This window comes from Pezoporus occidentalis, unplaced genomic scaffold, assembly GCF_034315485.1.
Source record: "Pezoporus occidentalis ecotype Australia unplaced genomic scaffold, CSIRO_AGI_Poc_V1 ctg35, whole genome shotgun sequence".
NCBI classification, from domain to species: Eukaryota; Metazoa; Chordata; class Aves; order Psittaciformes; family Psittacidae; genus Pezoporus; species Pezoporus occidentalis.
Genome location: NW_026915483.1, coordinates 6,960,606 through 6,981,284, shown reverse-complemented (window position 1 = coordinate 6,981,284; position 20,679 = coordinate 6,960,606). Strand labels below are relative to the sequence as shown.

Genomic DNA, 20,679 nt, shown 5'->3' with positions numbered 1-20,679 from the left:
GTGCTTTAATAACACTTTCATGTAAAAAGGAGATCTGGACTTTCACTGCTTTGGGCAGCTCAGGCATCAGCTCATCTTGAGGAAACACCAATAAAGTATTGGAGAGCCAAAAAGAAGAAAATGAACCTGCAGAAGTTAGAGGGCTACGCTGATTTAAGGAGGATGGGGGAGCTATCATGACATCTATATTTAAAGGTGTTCTCCTTGAGACTGCTTAGAAGTTCTGCTCCGAAGGCATAATAGTCACTTGGCAACCCACATGTGCTGCAGCTCTGAGGGAGGTCAGCAAGGGAGTAGATGTATCCAGGTTAGTTGTCCTCCTAGGTTGTTCCTTACTTTTAAAAGGGTTACTCCCATGGGAATTTCAAAACGGGACTAATGTAGAAATTATGAGGTTAAGCACTGGAGACATTAAGAGCCCAATTTTGAAAAGCATCTTCTACAGTGAGAAAAGTACCTTTCGAAGAACATCAGTAATGCATGCAGAAATGAAAACACATCTGAAAAAGTGATTCATTGTTTACCTTGCCTGCAAAGAAAAATGTTTTTACTTCATTAGGGTATTATCAAGGTTTTTAATACCATATCCACTTCTTTCTATATTCTTCTCTTCATTTGAAATCTATGTTAAACCTCTTCCTTACAACTCCTGTGATTAGCATCTTTGTAGCAATCCCAGATAACAGGCTTCTAAAAGTGGCATTATGTTTCTAGAGCCTCCCTGTAATTAAATATCTATCAGGCCTTCTATTCAGTTGTATATAACTGCTCTGCAGAAAATCTCTCTTTTCTTGAATAAAAAGCCATGTTTTGTTTAACCTTAGCAGAAGGATTGCATTTATGTCATGAAATATAAGAATTTTTGGTCTTTATTAAACGCAATGAGCTGATCAAAAATCATCCACTGAAGAAAAAAAAGGTATACATTTCTTAATGGCCGCAAGATGGTCTGCAACCAAGGCAGAGGGCAGTTCCAGTTCCTATTGGAGACCTGGTGGGAAAGGATTATGCTGTCGTGGTTTAAGCCCAGACAGCAACTAAGTACTGTGCAGCAGCTTGTCCACCTGATGGGAGCAAGGAGGAGAATCTGAAAAAGTAAAACCTGCAGGCTGAGATAAGTTTAATAATTGAAGTAAAGTAAAACATAAAATAACAACAACAATACTAATAATGGTAATGAGAAGGGAGATAACAAAAACAAGAGAGAAATAAAACCCCAGAAACATAAGTGATGCACAATACAATCGCTCACCACTGCTGACCAATACCAGCCTGACCCAAGCAGTGATAGGCTGCTCCCAGATGACTCACCCTAGTTTCTTTACTGAGCATGATGTTCTGTGGTATGGGATATCCCTTTGGCTAGTTCAAATCAGGTGTCCTATCTCTGCTTCCTCCTGGCTTCTTGTGCCCCTTGTCACTGACAGCACATGAGAGACTGAGAAGTCCTTGACCAGGGTAAGCGCTACTTAGGAACAACTTAAACATTGGTGTGTTATCAGCACTGTTCTCAGACAAAAGCCAAAACACAGCACTGCACCAGCTATTGGGAAGAAAATTAACCCTATCCCAGCCAAAATAGGACAGATAGAAAGAGCTCCACCAAATAACAATCAATTCCATGAAAAGTTTTATTGAATTTGATAGGGGGATTGTTAAACATCACCAGGTGCAAGTGATATTTCCTTATCCACAGTAAAGAAAAAAAACAAGTTTCACAGTCACTTCAGTGAGACTGCAGCTGCCCAGCCATGAGAATGTGAAACATGCTTTTTTGGCTTCAATAGTGTCAACACAAGATGCAAATGTTTAATGGTGAGTGCAACTCCAAGTGAAACACCTTGTCCTAGGCACTTAATGATGTTTTCATCCTGTAGAGTCTAGATCAAAATTGGACTTTGTTCTGTAGCATGTGCTTTTGCAGTGTTGTTATTATCTTGTCACACATCAGTATGTGTGGAGTTGTCCCTGAAGTCCAGCTCATGGGCTCTGGAAGTAATCTTAGCTACAAAAGTTTTGGTAGCTTTATATATGAATTCAGATTTTAGACTCGCTTGCTGCCAATTTGGCCTCTTACATCCATGGATAAGAATGGATAAGATGCTGTTTGAAGGATTATCATGCGCAGGTGAACCTCTAGCCTTTTGCTCATTCATGTGCTCAGGTACCACCATCCCCATTTGAACATTTTTCTTTTAAAAAATATTGGGGGATATTTGATTCACTTGTAGTTATAAATGGTTACAAAGATGAAACAACGCATATTTGACAGTGGTGCAACGAAGATATACTTCAGAGTAAAGTGGGAAGGAAGATGGATAGGAGACAAAAAAGTGCCTTTTATCAGATGTTAAAGCTAACATGAGTGTGACTTCATATTTTGAGCTGTATCTACTGACTTGAAAACCATGCTCACTCTGATGTTTAATTTGTCATTCTAGTAACTCAATAGACTGAAATGCTTAATTTTATGCTTTTATTTATATATCAAGATGATGAAAATCAATGTTCTCATTTAGCTTCATACCCAGCCCAAAGATGAATCTACACTTTCAAACTCACATAACAGGATTATGTGAGCAAGCAACTTAACCTGCTTGAAGACAGGTATATTTCAATCTCCTGTCAAAAAAGGTATTCAGCATCTCTTCTAGTTTTGTTGGTCAGAATAGTCTTTGTATGAAAAAATACTTTATATTTGAGAATATGTAAGGTATCTCATATTGTAAAAGGTATGGTCTCATTCAGACCTTGCTCAAGGCTTGCTGATGCCGTTGAAAGTCCTTCTAGATAATTCAAAGGGTTTTGGGCTAGTACATGTAATTTCTTTTATTTAAGTTTTCATTTTCTGAAAAAATAGTACAGTACACTTTATTAATGCATTGTATGGCACTCTCTGTAATAAAACAAGTGCAAAAAGTAAACAAATAGCTTTTAATTGAAAGTGTTTTTTGTTTTATTTCTCTTTACAGGTTACCTTGAAGAAAGTGAGATAAATAATATCCACATCACAAGCAATTGCAAATCTTTTCTCAGTTACAACAGCTTGTCAGACGTCTTTCATGTTTGACGTACCATTATACTGGAGTTTCAATTAGAAATACTGCTTGTAAAATATTTGAGATCACTCTCCTTACAATCTGAAGTTACTTTTGGCATCACTCCATTAAATTAATGCATATACATTTATCCATTAATTTCAAAGCTTATTTTTAAAAATTAATGTAATATTGATACCTAATGTTTTCTTAATAATAGACCACTTCTTTCTCCCTCCACCATCCCCACTGTTTATCAGGAATGTTGGTCACAGTTAAGTATTAAGATAAAATCTACACATGGCTTATTTTTAAAAGTCCATGGCTGAGCATTTTTTTAATCATCAAGGAAATTACTATATAAGAATAGAACTCAATAGCAAGACCCCAGATGTCAATATATGGTTTACCCTTTGGGAAAATTTTATTGCTTCAGAGATTAAACCTGTAAAAATATAAGCACACAAAATTTTCTGACAGAAGTAAATTTGTCTCAAATAAAGGTTTTTTATGCATTCTAGCATAATAGTAATCTTAGTTCTATTTCCAAAATGCAACATTATCCACAAATGTTTCTTCTGTTTATCTTTTAAGTTGTAGCAGCAGTTCTATGGGGTTTGGTTTTGAATCATCTTCCTACCCTCCATGGAATATTGCTTTTAGGAGGACTTTGGCTAGTTTGTTGCAAAACTGTGCCTTGTTTTGCAGGAAAAATAAGGTACTTATGAGAGCAGGGGCTAGACCCTGGGATACCCACCCCAGCATGGAGCAGGGCTGAGGTTCTCTGTCTCAGGAGCTTTAGCAGCTTCAGAGCAGATTAAGAGCTGCATTATATATGAGAGCTGCAGTGTTAACTTTATCAAGAAAATTTATTTCTCTGTTCTTCCCAGACCATTACAGGCCGCTACACTAAAACTAAGGTCACATCTAGGTGTTGTGCTAAATTTCTCTGATAATGAATCTGAGAGTACCAGAGATTAACTAATGCTGATGTGCCCAGCATCACAATGCAACAGAAAGGAGGCCAGCTATGGTAATGGAAAATCTGTTAATCTGTTGTATTTAGAAGAACATAGATTTCTTATTACGCAGTAACAGTCAGAGGAGGGAAAAAAAGATCTCACGTACTTGATATTTTTGGAATCCTAATTTCTTCACTGCTGCTGCCATCCCCACTGTCACTGACTGTTCTTATTTCTATGAGATAATCTTCTTCAAATGGTACCAGAAATTCAGCTGAAGTGTTGTCTCCAGTATATGCGTTTTGCTATGTCTGTTTTGTCTATACAAAATCTAAGTTAAAAGGGATTAGAAAGCAGGAGTTATTTAGTATATTTTTAGGTTTTTATGGATTTTTGGAAAGTTAAGAGTATCTTCTGTCATGTCCCAAAGTTTCCAGAGCACTATCAGCATCCTGCAGAGGATTAAAATTAATTGAAAACATAGAAATATATTCTGCAGATTTTTGTGATGGAGATCACAGTGGGCATTTACTCCAGCTTTCGGGGGAGCCTCTATCTGCTAGAATAAGATTATGAATCCCTATCCAAAACATTTATATTGTTCTATAAATGTGCACCTTTAAACAAGACATCAACCTGTAAGAACGTTTATACCCAGAACTCATCAAATGCTTTAGGAACTAAGGGTTTAGTGGTTTCAGTTTGGTTTTTGTTTTTCTGTTGGTTTGTTGTTGTTTGTTTTTTTTTTTTTATTTTCCCTGGTTGTAGTGAGCATTTGTAGTCAAACAGAAATACTCACATTGATTTCTGTGTAAAATTACCACCTGTTAATGAAAACCTGGGATGTTGCATAGCAGTATGTTCTTAAAAGCTTCAAGAAAGGACAGAAATTTGGCTAGTAGCATCTAGGAAGCACATTTCTAACTAAACATAATGGATCCAGAGCCTGCTTGCACATAGGTCTTTTTGCTAATGAATCACTGGACCAAGGTGCAGAGCAGCAGAGCAGCTTGGGGTGTCTAGACAAGGATCCTGCAGACTACGAACAGCTTTTTGCCTTCAAGAAGCCTTTCTTCCTTGCTAGCACATCGATGACAGTGTTTGACTTCTTTCCTTTGACAATCTTTTGACATATTTATGCTAAGAAGAGCAACTGATGAGCAAAGCAGAAGGAGAAACAAGGATCATACAATAAATAGCATAGCAAGCACATAAAAACTCTTTCCACACCAGAATGTTTTAAGTAAGTGTAGCCTAGAAGCAGGTAGATTAGACACAAAGGAAAAAAGCTTAATTGTCTAGTTTTAGCTTTCTTCCCAGTGTGTGGAGCTACTCAAACACATTCACTAGAGTGCAAAAGAATATGCAAGAAAGATTGCAAGCTGGAAAGCTTTGTGTCCTTTTCCACCCTAGATATAAATAACTCTTCGTAGACACTAAAATCCCTAGCAACATGAGGATTTTGATCTTGAGGACCTTTCCTCCTCTAAGCACTCTTCACCTCCATTTGTAAAGTCTTTCAGGAGTAAAAAGTCTTGGCATGAGTCTTTTGGGGTCAGAGCCATTGCAAACAAACTTTGAACTAATTTTTTTCCCTTTAAAAATAGATTTGTGTGAGTGCGTTTACTTCATTCATGTTGAACTTTACATACCTTCCTTCTCATTTTCAAAGGTACATTTGTGAATTTCCAGAGAGTGGGGACTTTTAAATGTGTCCTATGCCTGTCTTTAATGATTAAGAGGCTGTGCTCTACTCCTTATATATGTGTGAATCTCCTTCCCCTAAAGATTTGAATGCAAGAATCTTAGATGAGTGAGATTATAAGGGAAAAAGGGAAAAGAGAGATCTAGTGTTAGGGACAGAAAAATCCTGTGTCAGGATAAATAAGTCTTACTCTGAACAAACACAGCCATTCTTCCAGTTTTATAAATTTCAGCAAACCTTTACAATATATCCATGAGAGTCACTGTTTTCCAGGTAATATACAGTCACCTTTCAACAAGTGACTCTTTGTACCTCTATTATAGAAACCATGTCTGATGAATGAGATAAAGAAATTACTTACTTTGTAGCCTAGCATCTCTGATTTGTTCTCCATTGTTTTTACATGTTCCCAGTTCAAACAGATTTTGGAATTTGTCAGTTTCCAGGCAATGTTTGCCGGAGGTTGACTTGGTGCTTTAAAAAAATATGATGATAATCAGAAGATACAACTGAATATTAATTTGCATCATGTAATTGAATGAGCTGCTGACACAGAAGCAGCAAATGCATGGGTGATTCAAATCTAAGAGTAAAAAATTGTTTCCAGTCCATCATTGCTCCCACATTAGTCAGAATAAAGCTCTATTCATAGCACAAAACCACTTACTGTGAGAGTTCATTTTCAAAATTAGGGAAATCCTGACAGTGTCTGACAGCTCAAGTTATATTTGATAGATTTTGTTTAAGTCCTGTCTTCTTATCTGTATTTTAATGTACTAGAGAATGTTTTGCTGTGTGGATTTCAAAAAAAAGGTAAAACTAAGAGCAAAATACAGAAGATAAGATTTTCATCAGCCATGGGGACAGGTTACAAAGAGCTACACATTAAAGTCTCCATATGATCCATCATGAAACATTGTAGATTTTATAAATTCCCAGCACAATAGGCTGAGAGTAGCTTTTCAAAGGCTTTTCATGCCTAAGTGCCAGGACTTTGAAAATTTGCCTACAAGTGACTGAAATTGAATCCTGTGTGAACATGTGAAGCTGAAACTGTGCCTTTGAACCCTATCTCAGATTTAGAACAACACATTATCTCCTCCATCGTGCATCCTCCTAGACCCTGCCTGGGAGGACAGCACTGGGGATGTTAGAAGAAATAAGGACTTGAACAGAATTTAGAAAAAGAGAGAGACTTGGAGGAACACATTGTGAGTATCCCAGATTTGACTTTAAAATGCTTAACTTCCAGGATCCTCATTTTCTCCCTGTGGTTCCTATAAATTGATGATTAATGTAACTTGGAAGATACTGTTGATTTGATAATACTCCACAATTTCTTTAATTTCCCATGGAGATAGAATAAATTGATGGTGCCTGTTGTTTCATATCTGTCTGCTTCTTGACTATGGAGAAGTTTAATCCATCCCACCAGTAGGGAAAAAAAGTGTTAGTGGGCTACCCAGGTGAATATAAGCAGATGTCCTTCCATGTGCCATACTGTCACTGCTGAAAAGAGATTAATTTTCTTTTTGAAGATATTTATATTTAAGTTAATTAAACTGCAAATTAACTTAAATGTTGGTTGAAACCTCGTTGTTGCTTTCAGCAAATATTTTGTATAAGGAATTTGGTAACAAAAAACCTCACAACAGGCAATGGATGTCAAATTGACTGTGTATCCTGAAAAGTCTTGGAAGCACTCAAAAAGGGGTGAATACTGCCCTATTCAAAGCTTTTTAGCATAGCAATTAAAACCATTTCAATTCATAGTTTTGGGGCTGAAAAACTACCATCGGATGAGTTTCAAGACAAATTAATTGGTTTTGCTATACAGCTGGGGACCAGAATAGAAGGTGATGCAGCACTTCCCTAAATCCATAGCAATATCTGCAAGCAAAACCACTGCAAAGAGTTCTTCAGTTCTAGTATTAGGAGATAATTTCCTCAACTACTTTCTTGTAATAATCGAAATCCCAACTATATGCTTCAGTTTGTTAAGTTAATGACGTTACTCTTGTGTTTAGGTAGCACTTTGTTGCTGCACTGAATTGAGGTTTATCCTTGCAAAGTATTTCTAGTATCTGTATTTTTAAGTAAAAAGAAAAAGCAAAGCAATTCCTGAAATCCATCATCTAAGTAAAGAAGCAGAAGAGCTGAGCTCCACAGTGGCTCCTGATGGAGCAATACGTTCATGGAAGGAGGACATAATTTCCCCCTTCCTGAGTAGTTTAAACTTAAATGAGGATATGAACTTAGACTTTAAATTGATCTCAGATAAGTATGTTTCAATCAGAATTGCACCTATTTGGCAGTAGGACCATTTTACTTCTGCTTAGTCTCTACAATAATGGCATGCACAGAACATTGTAGGAATCCTGGATGATGAGTAGGAAGACAGAGCTATTACATTGAAGCTAAAGCTCCGGCGGTAGATGCACATTGTTTATATTCTCTTGACATATTATCTCTACTCATATTGAAAGTGCTTGCATTTTTCAGAGGCTAACTTAAAAATTTAATATATGTTTTTAAATATTAAAAGGGTTGTTTTGACTTTAATTTTTAAGTGACCCATTAGCACAATCCTAAATTTGACAGAAGATGAAGTCAATGTAAAACAAAAGCAAATTTATTCCTTATACATCTTGTCTCTTGACTGCCATGTCTTTAACTTGTCTTTCATACATATGCACATAGGAATTTAGAGAATAATTTACAGAGATTAGTCCGCTTTCCCTTAAGAAATTGCCTGTGAGAAAAGTCCTCTTTGAATCCTTAAGAAATACCTTCTCTGGCTTTATTTTGGTTTATGTTATTTACACTAAATAGTAACTTTAATTGGCATCTCATTTTATAAGTTGGTTTCTGTCTTGCACTTTGAGAAGTAGCATGGAACAGCACATAGACAAGAGGAAAATTGTTGAAAGCAGGACAGATATTTCCCCTTTTGTGCCTTTTCTGCAAAAGCTCTGATCAACTATTTACTGGGAGAACATAATCCAAGGAAAGTATAAAAACAATGGAGTGCTTAAACAGCAACGAGTTTGGGGGACTCTGGTACATAGCAGATTACCAAGATTTACTGCTTTATGATTATTTTGCTCTTAGTGAACATTTACTTTATAGGTACAATCCTGCAGGATGGTACTCAGTGCTTCCTTGTTACCTTGGAGGGTGGCCACATGAAAGCACTGGTTTCATGAAGGTGCTTCTCACAAACAGAATAACATACGTCTTTGCTTCTAGGATTCCAGACCAAACAGTATTTACATGAATGTATTCATACATATATATACCCCCTATATATACGAATACCCCCCCTTTGTATTTCACAGTCTAAAGGTCTCAAAAAAGCACTTTATTTGGACCATTCAACAGTTTTCTTTAAAGAAACAAACCCATATTCCCAATAGCCAAATCTATTGTTTGATCCACGGAACATCTTTCTTTTATTGACTTTACATATCATTGGAAATTTCCTGAAATCAAGTGGCATGCTGTTGCAGTGCAAAAGGAAATCCTTCCTAATGGTTGCTATATTGTGTGAACACAGACACTGGTGTTATCTAATTTTGTAGGTGTACTGAATTATTTTAGCATATAAATAGAATAAGGCAAATGAAATAACCTGCTTTAAGTTGATGAGAATTTTAGCTTCCTTTGAGACAGACCTGAAGCTAAATATTTATTAATGTCTTAAATACCAGAGTCTGAGTAAACTTGACAGTGACCACAAAAGTATTATCAGATAAGACTTAGAGAAGTTAGTCACAGATTTTGTTGCTTAATTTTATGGAGAGATATGGGATACAATTTTCTTTGATATTGAAACATTTAGCAGAGATGGGTCATGGTAAGCTGAAATGTCACTATCACATTTGGGATTTGGCAACATTTATTGTACTAAATTGAATACTCACGTGACTTTTTAGTGGTGACATTTACCGGGGTGCTAGAAGGCCCAGACCCTGCAGTGTTGTAAGCTCGAACTGTTGCAAAATAGACTGTGTTAGCTTTTAGTCCTGTGATATTTTTGGCTGTTACATTCCCCCTGACTCTGACTTTACCAGCTGTGCTTTCCTTGCGATCATCAGTCCAATATAAAACCTGAAAGGCAAGAACAAAGAACAGGCAATTCATTGTTTTCCATCAATTACAGATTTGGCTGGGAAGCAGACATGCTGACAATGAAGATTTCAAGGAATTCAGGATTTTTTCGTATTCAAAACTAGCAGGAAATAAAACCAAGTGTGAATATTTATAGAGAAGAAATAAAATTTCAGAGACTGAATACCAATTAAGGAAATAAATGAAATCCTTAACTTTATAGATGTCTAAAAAGAAACCTTTGATAAGGTGAGATATTTTAAAAGCTCATTTGGTTTTATGGTTTGAATGCATTTGAAGAAAATTTTAAAAGGTACAAAGAAACATTAATCTCAGTCATCTAAGAGATCTTTTAATTATTTTGTGTCCTGCCTTTGGTTTTGATTCAGGGACTGCTATTTATACCTGATGTGTTTTTTTACCTCTGAGTAATTGATTTAACAAAGTTTGTGTATAGTACATGACTCCTATTACCTTCATTTATACATTTATAATTATAGGACAGAATTTAAAGTGTTTCTGACTTGGTTTACTATTGGTTTAACTTATCTACAAAAAACCCTACTGTGTAACTAAAATGCACAGGAATTATATCTGAGGTTACTTTGAAGTACCCCTGTTACTAATACAAAAACGTACTCCCTCTTTGTCTGCTGGAGGCACCTCCGGAATCAAGTGAGTGTCCTTTTTTAGTAGCCATCACACATGATTAATCTTGAGGTTTTACTGTACATTACAAAAAGTCCAGAGCTGCAGTCCTGGTCTGTAAATGTTTGTGAATATCTAAGGTGAAATGTTGCTAATAAGAGTCATGTGAAGAGCCCCGTTGTCTGTTGACTTGGAAGCAAGGAAGGAAGTACCAGGATACAAATATGGCCATGAAAGGGATACCTGTAAGGTGTCAGACACCAGCACTGGCTCACTCCATAGCCCAGCACCCTGCCTGTTTGCCTGTTCCATGCGATGGGCTTCCAGGAGATCTCTACCTCTGCCATTGAAATACTCAGTGCAAAAGCCCTCACTGGTGCTGTCTGTGGCTCTGGGTGATGAGAGAAAACACAGCTGGTAGAACATTTGTGTTGTGTCTGTAGGAGATTCAAGAAGAAAGGAAGAGATTCTGGGGGGAAGCAGTTCCCAGAGGCTCAGGAAGCCTGGTGTGAGCTGCTAGCTTTACCACTCATTTATTGTGGAACATCAGCAAAACCTGTTTTCAAAATTGGTCATTACCCGTAAGCTGGGAAATATTTTCAGACTGCTCCGCTACACTGAGCAGTCGGAAAAGCTAGACCCTCTGAAGGCTAGACTTTTGGATGCCTCCCGATTTTCCCAGCTTACTCAGTGGGAGCTTCCTGGGGACCAAAATATTGAAACATGGTGTATACATAAAGCGATTCTGAAAACCTGCGCCTTGCTTTTTTGTTTACTTCCATTTTCCATCTTCTGTCATGTGGCTTGAACAGGCTGCTTAATATCCCTGTGAAGATCTGTTTGATCACACCTGGGACCTGTTGAATGCTACACAACCATCACTAATAAAAGTAACAGGCATTACCATCTTCCCCTGAGTAGATGATGGAAATGGAGCTCAGAGTCCCTTCTCCTTCATTGTTGTAGACGCCAGCTTTCACTTCAAAAGGAGAGAGAGGTTTAATGCTTTCATTCCTATAAACATATTTGCTTGCTTCCACTGAAGCCACCACTGCTTTTGTCCAGTTTGCTGAGCCAAGATGACGAAACATAACGATGTAGCCAAAACCTTCTCCATTTTGTAGCTCTTCTGAAACTGGCTGTAGTGACAAAGCAGTCAGTCAATGAGCATTTGCAAGTATACACTATTTTAATTGAATCTTCATTCCCTGACTATATTTTAGCAGTATTGATTTAGTTGACTGTGCCTTAGAGAAGATAATAATGTTTGCTCCATCAGTCAATGTAATATTGAAATAAAAATCAAAATAATAAATCTATCGAGGCAATCAATTTAGAAACAAAAAAAAAGCTGATCAGCTCCATTAAAGTTATTCTCTTTCAGGCATGAAGTTTTCAAAATTAAAAGCATTTTCTTCAGTACAGGTTGTAGCTGACTTTTTTTCTTTTTTTCCCCAAGGGGTGTAGGAATGTTAATTTTAAATAAATGATTCTTAAAGAAAAAAATAAGATTTGGCAAGGGAGCAAATGTATACACACAAGTGTGGTCAGCTGTAGAACTGCCTGCATGAGTCTCAAGTGCATGAACATATTTAAGTTTGTTTAGAATGGAACTGTTATCGCAAGTCAACATGGCAAAATTAATGCTTCTATTAATAAAATCTTATGCCAAGATATGTATTAATGACTCATACTGAACAGGCAATTACATCAACACTGTATCCAGCATGAAATTTTTTGTTTTCATGGGATAAAAATACTTCTCTATTAGCTTCTCAAAGCAAGGGAACATTTATGAAACAAGAAAAGATCAGTAGTACATGGAGGAAGGAAGCATTTATTAAGAAAACTTCATTTATTTCAGATCCTTGCATCAGAGTGAGGTTCATGGAAAAGCAGATATGGAAAACAGTGCAGAAAGAGGGAGAAAAACACAGGGACAGAAGCGCAGACCCTGTGATCCCTCCTGGCTCCAATCTCCTCTCCTGCAGTCATTCCTGGGAACAAGGAGCACTGATGGTGTAAGATGATGGGAGAAAAAAATCAGGAAGTACATCAGAAGATTTCAGGGCACTTATTTTATTATTTTCCTCAGAAATTCCTTCTAATAATAAGCCTGGCCTGGCATAAATAACAAAAGTGTCTTCCCTTAGCTGTTTTGCAAACATTAATTCCCCAATATGCCCTCTTCTATCTCTTTTCCTGTCCTGAGAGAGTTAAACGTGAGGTATGATGGTTCACTGGGGATTTGTAAGAGTTCAGGCTACTTTCTAGAGCATTTAATTTGTTTTTGAGGCTTCTGTGACCTCAGATTTAATCAAGGTGTTTAGTGAGTTCATCACAGAAAGATAGAGAGATGTGTTCAGTGTTGTTAGCTTGGCATAATTAGTATTTCTTCTGTCTATTTTTCATGACACACTATGGAGTCCAACAGGGTAATTTGATTGAAATGTCTCAGGTTGTTTTCAATTTTCATGTTCTTCTGCTCCCAAAGAGTAGAACAGTAGAGGAGAAAATGAAACAAAAGAGTGAAAGATACTATGGAGGACAACTTAGGTCAGTAAAAGTGAAGTTTCATTCTGGAGCATGGAGAGTGGGAAGCATTTGAAATAGTATTTATCTAGTGGGGATTTTTTTTATTCTGTTTTTTGCTGGCACTTCCCTTCCTCCCCCAAAAGGCTAGTCAAATGGCACAGGTTTTTAGCATACAGGAGAACACAAGTAACTCACTCAGCTGATGAATAGCATCACTTTTAGTTTAATTTAATTCCTTTTCCTTTCCTTCAGTACATAAGCTTGGTTGTTTCTTTGGGAAAATAATGAACTCAAGGGAGAGAGACTGCTTTTCTTGCTTAAGCTGAGCTAGAAGTCTCTTTTTCTTTTTTTTTTCATGAAGAAATGTTTTCCATGACTTACAAAGGGAGCCCCACAGTTTTGGATGCCCTGTCCCAAATTAGGAACTGAAGAGAGAGCATCTTGTGCATCCTCTGAGACAGTTAGACCTGATAGTGAGATACGTGGCCAGGCTGCCTGGCTCTTGACCTCCAGTCTGAGTGCTGCTAATGGCATGGAGTAGCTCCTACTTTAGTTATATACCCTCAGACCCAGGGGAGAGATTTAATTAGGTGAATCACATTAACTTCATGTATACTTTTCAGGGGTAATAAAAAAACAGAGGGGAGGAGATGCGTTTTGGGGAGTTTTTCCATAGGGTCTCAAGTTCTAACTAAGTGCTTGCCCCAACCCTGCATGGGCTTTGCAAGAGGCTGCCTGCCTTCATCAGGATGCTTCCAGGGAGGCTACTGTGAGGCTGGCGAAGGGAAGCTCCTTCCTACAATGCTTACTTTCTGCTCTCTGAAATGACCTGTGCTCATCCATTGCAACTTATAGTATGGTATTAACTGTTCTAAAAATGTATATTCTCTCCTCTCACTGGAGTGCTAGAGAATTAAAGGGCTCATCTCCTTTAACGCATAATAGGATATGTCTTGTCAGCACAGCGTTCCAGAATGGAAAACATGTAAACAAAAGTATGAAAAATGTTAATGCAGAAAATGGCCAAGCAGATTAGTGTGTTAAGCACCTCCTGTACAATGAAGATAAGAGGGTTATATAGACTTCTAAACATCTTTATAACATGCCTCTTAAACTGTTTATTTTTATAAATTGTTCACTATAACACAGAAAACTTGCTGTATATCTTACAGGCTGTTTTCCCTCCAGATGCAGGATGAAATCCAGGCTCAGCCCAAGGTAATGACCGAAATCCTCTGGATTTCAGCAGGGCTGTGATTTCACACATGGACCTTCCCCATTAGGTGGCTTAGGTTAATTGAGCTAACAATTACCTCCCATGTGATCACCATCTCAGAGAGGCTTCCTCCTCCTCCACTGATATTTGTTGGTGCCACAGCAGGAACTGGAAAAGAAAAGACATTGGTTCTTGCAACTACCCACAACTACTGCCATGGGTCTTGTCAACTGAATGCTTAGAGCTTTTCCAAGCTTACATGCAGCCATTCTGCCTTTCAACACATAGAACAGGTACTATATTGTATAACAGTACATTTTAAATGAACTGAAATGATGTTTACACATTTTCACGTTTATAAGGCTGAAGCCACAGATGTATGTGATACATGAGTACCTTGGTTCCAAAAATTAATTCAAGAAGCTACTAGCATCAAGTATCTGACATTATTATGCTTCATCAACTAATTGGCAAAATGATGTTCTATTCAGACTGTAGCTGCAACACTTCTGATTTACTAATTATGCATTTGTTCAGTAAACATGTTGTTGGAACAATGTATTATTTTTTTTTTTGTAATTGGCTGTATGCTTTTCTTAGGAAATTCAAAACTTGCAATTTGCTTTTCTCCGTCTCCAAGACTGTAAGTGTCCAAAAGTTCATTAATTAGAGCTTGAATTCCCCAGCATTGCTCTGGGTGTATGGCACAATGGGTACAAGGTTGAGGTCAGGCAATATGCTAGTGTCCCTGGCTGAAGGGGCCTTGTCACTCAGGTGACTCTTGGTGGCAAGGCAAAGAAAATATCAGCATTTTTTTCCTGTTGCTTTATATTTCCATAAACGTGCCCATCCCATTAGCCTATAAATATTGACAATTTTGAGGAACTAAAGTGTGATATAATGGATGGAATTTAGACAGACCAGCCTTGTTCTAATGGTAAAGTTCACGATAGGTCTACCTGCAAGGATAATATCATGTTCCTTTTCAGCTTCTGAGGGCAGCTCTGTAACTGACTGAGCAGGAACCACCAATAAGAGGGCATTTATACTCTTTTCCATCTCCAAATCCTTGGTACTATTTTTAGAAATTTCAAGATTGCTTTGTTGTCCCCTTCATTCAGCTCTCACAGTCTGAAAATTGGATGTGTCAAGACAGGGCTGAAGACAGGGTAGAAATGGGTAGGATGGTTTCATCTCAAGCTTGTTCAAAGGTTTCACAAGTTTTACAATGTCTTCCTGTCCTTCCCCATTCATCCACCCAGTGTTAGGCCAGCTGCAGGAGTGACAATAAAAAGGCAATAGCCCTTTCAGTTCATGGAAATTTATGTCAACTCACTATCACTGCTAGATTCTGGTACACATATAAATCTTCATCTTATTCCATCCTCTCTAGAAATGTAGAAATTTCACAATAATTTTGTTATGTAGTCATAAAAGCGAGTGGAAGTGAAAGCAGACTAGCCTATTTTTGAGAGTTCTGCATAAGTATTCCATTTTGTCACTCACAATCAGTCTCTTACACGCATCACAGATAAATAAGATGGAAAAGAACCATGTTAAAGGGAAAAAAAAAAATGCCAAAACAGACTTTCAATCTAGTGTTTCACTGTTTCATGAACCAGTTGATGCTCAATTAGTTCATGTGTTAAATGTGTTTCGTACTTACTACATTTGCATTGGGAAAAATATTTGTACTACTGCTCAGCAGAGCCTCAACTAGGTCATAGTTGAGAAACAGATGAAAGTTTACAGCTGAGTGCACTAACAGAGGCTCAATTAATTCTCAGCTCCACTTTAATGAAATGAACAGTGTCTCATTTGCATCCACAAATCTACTAATGCTCAGATTTCAGCTGGCAAAATAGCTATTATAACAGCAAAGTTCAAATTCACCCTTTCATGCCCAGACTTTTGCTGTCCACGCTATCACACTGCTTTCAGATCCCTAGTCTGATTAAAACAACAACCAAAGAAAAGATAAATTGCTTCTTCTGCCAGTGCAGAGCAGTATTTTGAGACAGAATGATTTACAGCAGTGAAGGGGTTAAGCAACTAAAAGCTGGAATCTTTCTATTCCTTCTGTTAAGCTTCAGACAGTGCTACACTTGTGCTATTGCTATGATAAATAATGTTAATTTTATTGCTTCCTTCTATTTCTAGCTCTAGCTTTGTGAATCCCTCTAATTAAAAAAAAACCAACCCAAAACAAAAACAAACCACCCCACCTTAAAAGATGAAAGCTTCTACTGACTATATAGGTGGGTTTGAACATCACTTTGCAAAGCCCTATGGTGCCAACAGCAAGAAAGACCTTCTCAAGAATAATTTTGACTTCATGATCAGTCATGAAAAGGAGAACATGTATCTGTGATACTCTGGTGGGAAATTTAGAAAATCTGGACCCTTCCTGTCTCCATCTTTTCTTTAGCCTTCCTTGCATGTGAATGTTTCGTAGTGTTTTCCTGCGGGAGGAAGGAGTCATGTACCACTCGGACATGCATCCCACAGACACCCAGGCCCAGGCAGGATTAGTGCATCTTTCCATACTCTAGGCTCTCAAGCTCTTTCCTTTATTTGAGAGCAGCCTGCAATCTGCTTTACTACCACACTGGCCAGGCAGTTCTGACTGCTGATAAGATTCGTTTGATGCCTCTCTGCACCTGGAAAACTGACAAAAATCTATTAAGATTGGTGTTCCAATAATCAAATAGTTTTTTCTGGCATCAGTACTAAGTATGTTTTTGCTTCAACAACAGGAAAGAGAACTTGTTAAACTTAAATCAACTGATTTAATACATTGTGAAGTAATTCTGCCCTGGGACCAATATTGTAGGTATTCTGAGAAACAAATGGATCCCCCTTTCTAAGGATATATGTGTTTGTACTGTATAATGTACAATACTGTATTTTGAGTTCTGTCTTGAAATGCAGCTTGCCAAACTTCAGAGCTTAGCAATTGAGATAAACAGAGAAAAGAAAGTGGATTGTAAAAGCTGCTTCCATTTTACTGCTTTCCATCCTATAAGTACTGATTTTATAGGTAGGAGAGAGTTGATAAGCAGAGGGCTGGCAGAAACATAAACCTAAGGTTTAGACTTCAAATAAATTGTACCAAACTGAGTAGGTCAAAGGACTGACAGTGTCGGTCATCCAAGAATGAGCCTTCTTCCTATGAGGTTCCAAGTCCCAGAGACAGATGTGTAAAGGTTAGACAGTCAGATAGTAAGGATCCTGCCCTGGAGTCAGTGGAAAGTATTAGTTTCAGTCGGCTTTGGATGCTGTAATTTATTTCCTCCAGTTAAAACGAATATCCTGTCCCTACTCATGCTGAGGTATCAAACATCCTCTGCATCAAAGGGTTTACATGCTTGTGCTAGGATATACCAGAGACCTGGCTTTATCATTTCTTATGCAAGTGCCTGATCAGGGTATTAAAGCAATGAAATGTTGTGTTCAGGCATGTGGATCAGATATATTTTGAGACATAATGAAGGGAGGAAGCTCAGGCCAGCTCATAGCCCAAAAAATCTTCAAACCAGAGAGCAAAGTGGGCGGTACCTCAATCATGTCCAAGCATCTTTTGCATGGGTAGTGCAGGTCTGCTGTCATGAAGCCGTACCAGCCACAGACTAAAATGCCAGACAGATAATGTAAGTAACCCTGTACAAATGAGTGGCTCTGCTGCAGTGAAATTCTCACACCCTGGAGGAGCCAATGTGTCTGCATGGAAAAACTGAGGACTTACCTGCTGCTTTAGTTTTCAGTAGAGCTGATTGTCTGCTTGGTTCCCCAATTCCAACACTGTTGCTGGCAACCACACAAAACTCATATTCAACCCAAGGGCTTAATTCAACCACTGTTGCCTTGTGAGTCCTACCACTAATGACTTCAGGAACTAAAGGCAAAATAAACATGTCAGTGACAATGTATTTTTTAAATAATTACTGGTATATGCAAATTAATGTTATATATAAAAAAAACACTCAAATTGCTCACCTGTTGAAACTGTCTGCCATCCAACTGAGAAAGGAGTCCTCGTCTGAACACTGTAGATCTGGACTGGACTATTATTATCTATTCCAGACTTCCGGGATAACACAGCAGTAGTGCTAGAAATATGTTCAACTTTAACATCTTCTGGTGGATCTGGGGTGCCTAATAGGATTAGCATTTTAAGATAGAGAAGATTTGCGGTTGGAATGTGTTAGGCAATTCTTACTTTCTCAAGTCAGTGAAATTATTAATGAAGCTGCAGTTTCATAACAGCAGCACAATATCTAAATGATGGCTTCATGCCTGTATTACATTTTTCTAATTAATGAGGGGTTTTGAGTCAGGAAAATTAATGTCTTCAGGTTACCAATATAAAAACTACAAACAAGGGGATGATTTCTTTTTTTGTTTGACAAAGAAAGTTACCCAATGTGTCTTTTGTTGAGCCATCCAGCGTTTTCAGAATTCCTATTGCATCTAATAAAAACTGAGATTTCGAAAGAATGCAAGGTGGGACACTATGCGGATTTCTGATTTCTGCTAGGATTCAAGGGATCTGCTTCCATCACAGCATTTCTCTTGCTGCTGGCAGTGAAAAGATTAGTTAGTTGACCATAGAAAATTTTTCATATCATCTCCAAATAGTGGAAAGGAAGCAGATCTCTTGGTTTTGGTTTTGGGGGTTTTTTTGAGCCTGCACAGTGACCCAGGCATGATCAGTAAGGAGCAACAGACAGCAGTCTGCTGAAAGTAGAGGACTTCCCTATGCCCTGCCATATTGACCTGTGTGACCAGAAAGGTTTACCATCAGAAGATGCCAAGGGAGAATTGCACAGATCTCGCTGGATTAGCTGCACACTAGGATCATGTTGGCCACAGTCTCAGTTCAATTCTGGGGCCAAGAGTACAAGATATATAGCATTTCACTTTTGAAATGTTGAATTGATATCCTAGAAATCATTTAAACAACAGCTGATGATAAGAGTTTCTAATTCCTCCAGAAGATATACGTGTTTACATTTAACAGACATACCTCTCACAATTATATCTACTGTTGCAGATTGACTGTCTAAAGTTGTTTGTACCCTGCGTACATATTTCCCAGAATGATGTAGCTGAATATTTCTTATCATCAAATCCCTGACAGACTCCTGGAAATACAAGAAAAGTAAACTAATCACTCACAACACAGTTTCCATACTAGACATTTTTATAAATTGCTCCATATTTATAAAAAATTCAGCTTTTAAATTAAAATATTCATAGCTATCATCAGTTTCTTTCATGTGGACATTTTTATTATGGCTTCACAAATAACTCAAGTGCCTTTATGAAATTTAAGAAAGAAAAATAAATAGCTGCAGCCCTTGTAAAGAAACAGTGATTCACCATGAATATAAATAGTGATGGAAGAATTATGATAAATATTTGTGTCATCTAAAGACTGTGGCAAATAGTTTCATTAAGCACTAAGGAGTTTAAGAAACCTACTTTCCCAGTTCTTTCAAAATGATGTATTTCTCTATTAAAATCAATTCTACTGCCATTGAATGACCATATGAACACCACATCGACAGAGGGGTCATGAGACACCTGGCATGTAAGGACTATGCTTTCTCCAACTGTTAGGTCCATATTAGAAGGTGGAATAGTAATTACAGTTCTTTCTGTAAAGACAAAAAAAAATCTTTTTCATTAAAATGCCTATGAAAATAGTAGATCTTGAATGAGTTTTGTACCATTTGTGAAATTATCTAAAATTGGCCAAAATGTTTCATAATAAACAAAATTATCTCTAATACAGTGATGATTTCAGTACACTTACCTGTGTGTAGCCTATTACTTTTGCAATGAGCACACCGTGTGCCTCTGAGAGCGAACAGATGTCAGAGGCAACCTGCTAAATTACTCATGTGTTACTTTGTAAAGCCTATAGTCAATAGATATGATTTCAGCTGAAAAAGTGCAGACTTCATTACTAAGACTGTTAAAAATATGCCCGCGGTTCTTCAAACTTGAAAATCACTCCTTACAGGAAACTGCAGCAACAGCAAAATTGCTGCTGATCTCTGCTTACTTTATACATTGAGATCCTTAATCTATATTAATATTAGTGGTAGTTTCCCGCACAAGGCTGTTTACATTACAGCTTCAGAGAAGATATCTTCACAGACAAAAAACTGTTTATATGATCTCATTTAACCCCTTACACTGAGAAACAAATTTTCAACTCTTATTAAGGGAAGCAGTAGCTCCCTGAAGGGGAAAGAAATAGGTTTATATGGCTTCACTTTTCTTGAAATGACTAGCAGACAGATTAGAGATAACAACCACTTTGTTGTAAGCAATTCCCTTGAATAAAGCTTTTGTGCATGAAAGTGTTATAAAATAGAATTTAGACACATCTATAAAATGAGAGTAGAATCTCTTCAACAATATTAATATGTTCTGAAAATAATGAGCGAGGAGGAG

At 37.5% G+C, this 20,679-nt stretch overlaps 1 protein-coding gene and 1 long non-coding RNA gene across 2 annotated transcripts in view; one reads left to right on the top strand and one right to left on the bottom strand.

Annotated features, from left to right (window-relative positions):
• Positions 1 to 2,814: 2,814 nt before the first annotated feature.
• Positions 2,815 to 20,679, bottom strand: part of LOC134169623 (contactin-6-like) — a 146,611-nt gene continuing 128,746 nt past the window's right edge. Inside the window, 12 exon segments of the mRNA XM_062630363.1 lie at positions 2,815 to 3,483; positions 4,167 to 4,286; positions 4,289 to 4,331; positions 6,067 to 6,179; positions 9,629 to 9,815; positions 10,739 to 10,854; positions 11,368 to 11,602; positions 14,312 to 14,382; positions 17,960 to 18,109; positions 18,211 to 18,369; positions 19,241 to 19,358; positions 19,699 to 19,874. Coding sequence (XP_062486347.1) covers positions 3,350 to 3,483; positions 4,167 to 4,286; positions 4,289 to 4,331; positions 6,067 to 6,179; positions 9,629 to 9,815; positions 10,739 to 10,854; positions 11,368 to 11,602; positions 14,312 to 14,382; positions 17,960 to 18,109; positions 18,211 to 18,369; positions 19,241 to 19,358; positions 19,699 to 19,874 — 1,622 coding nt within the window. The 3' untranslated portion in view covers positions 2,815 to 3,349.
• Positions 4,199 to 11,410, top strand: LOC134169624 (uncharacterized). Its single transcript, XR_009966958.1, has 3 exons — positions 4,199 to 6,916; positions 9,868 to 10,064; positions 11,276 to 11,410. It is a non-coding gene; the product is annotated as an uncharacterized LOC134169624 (long non-coding RNA).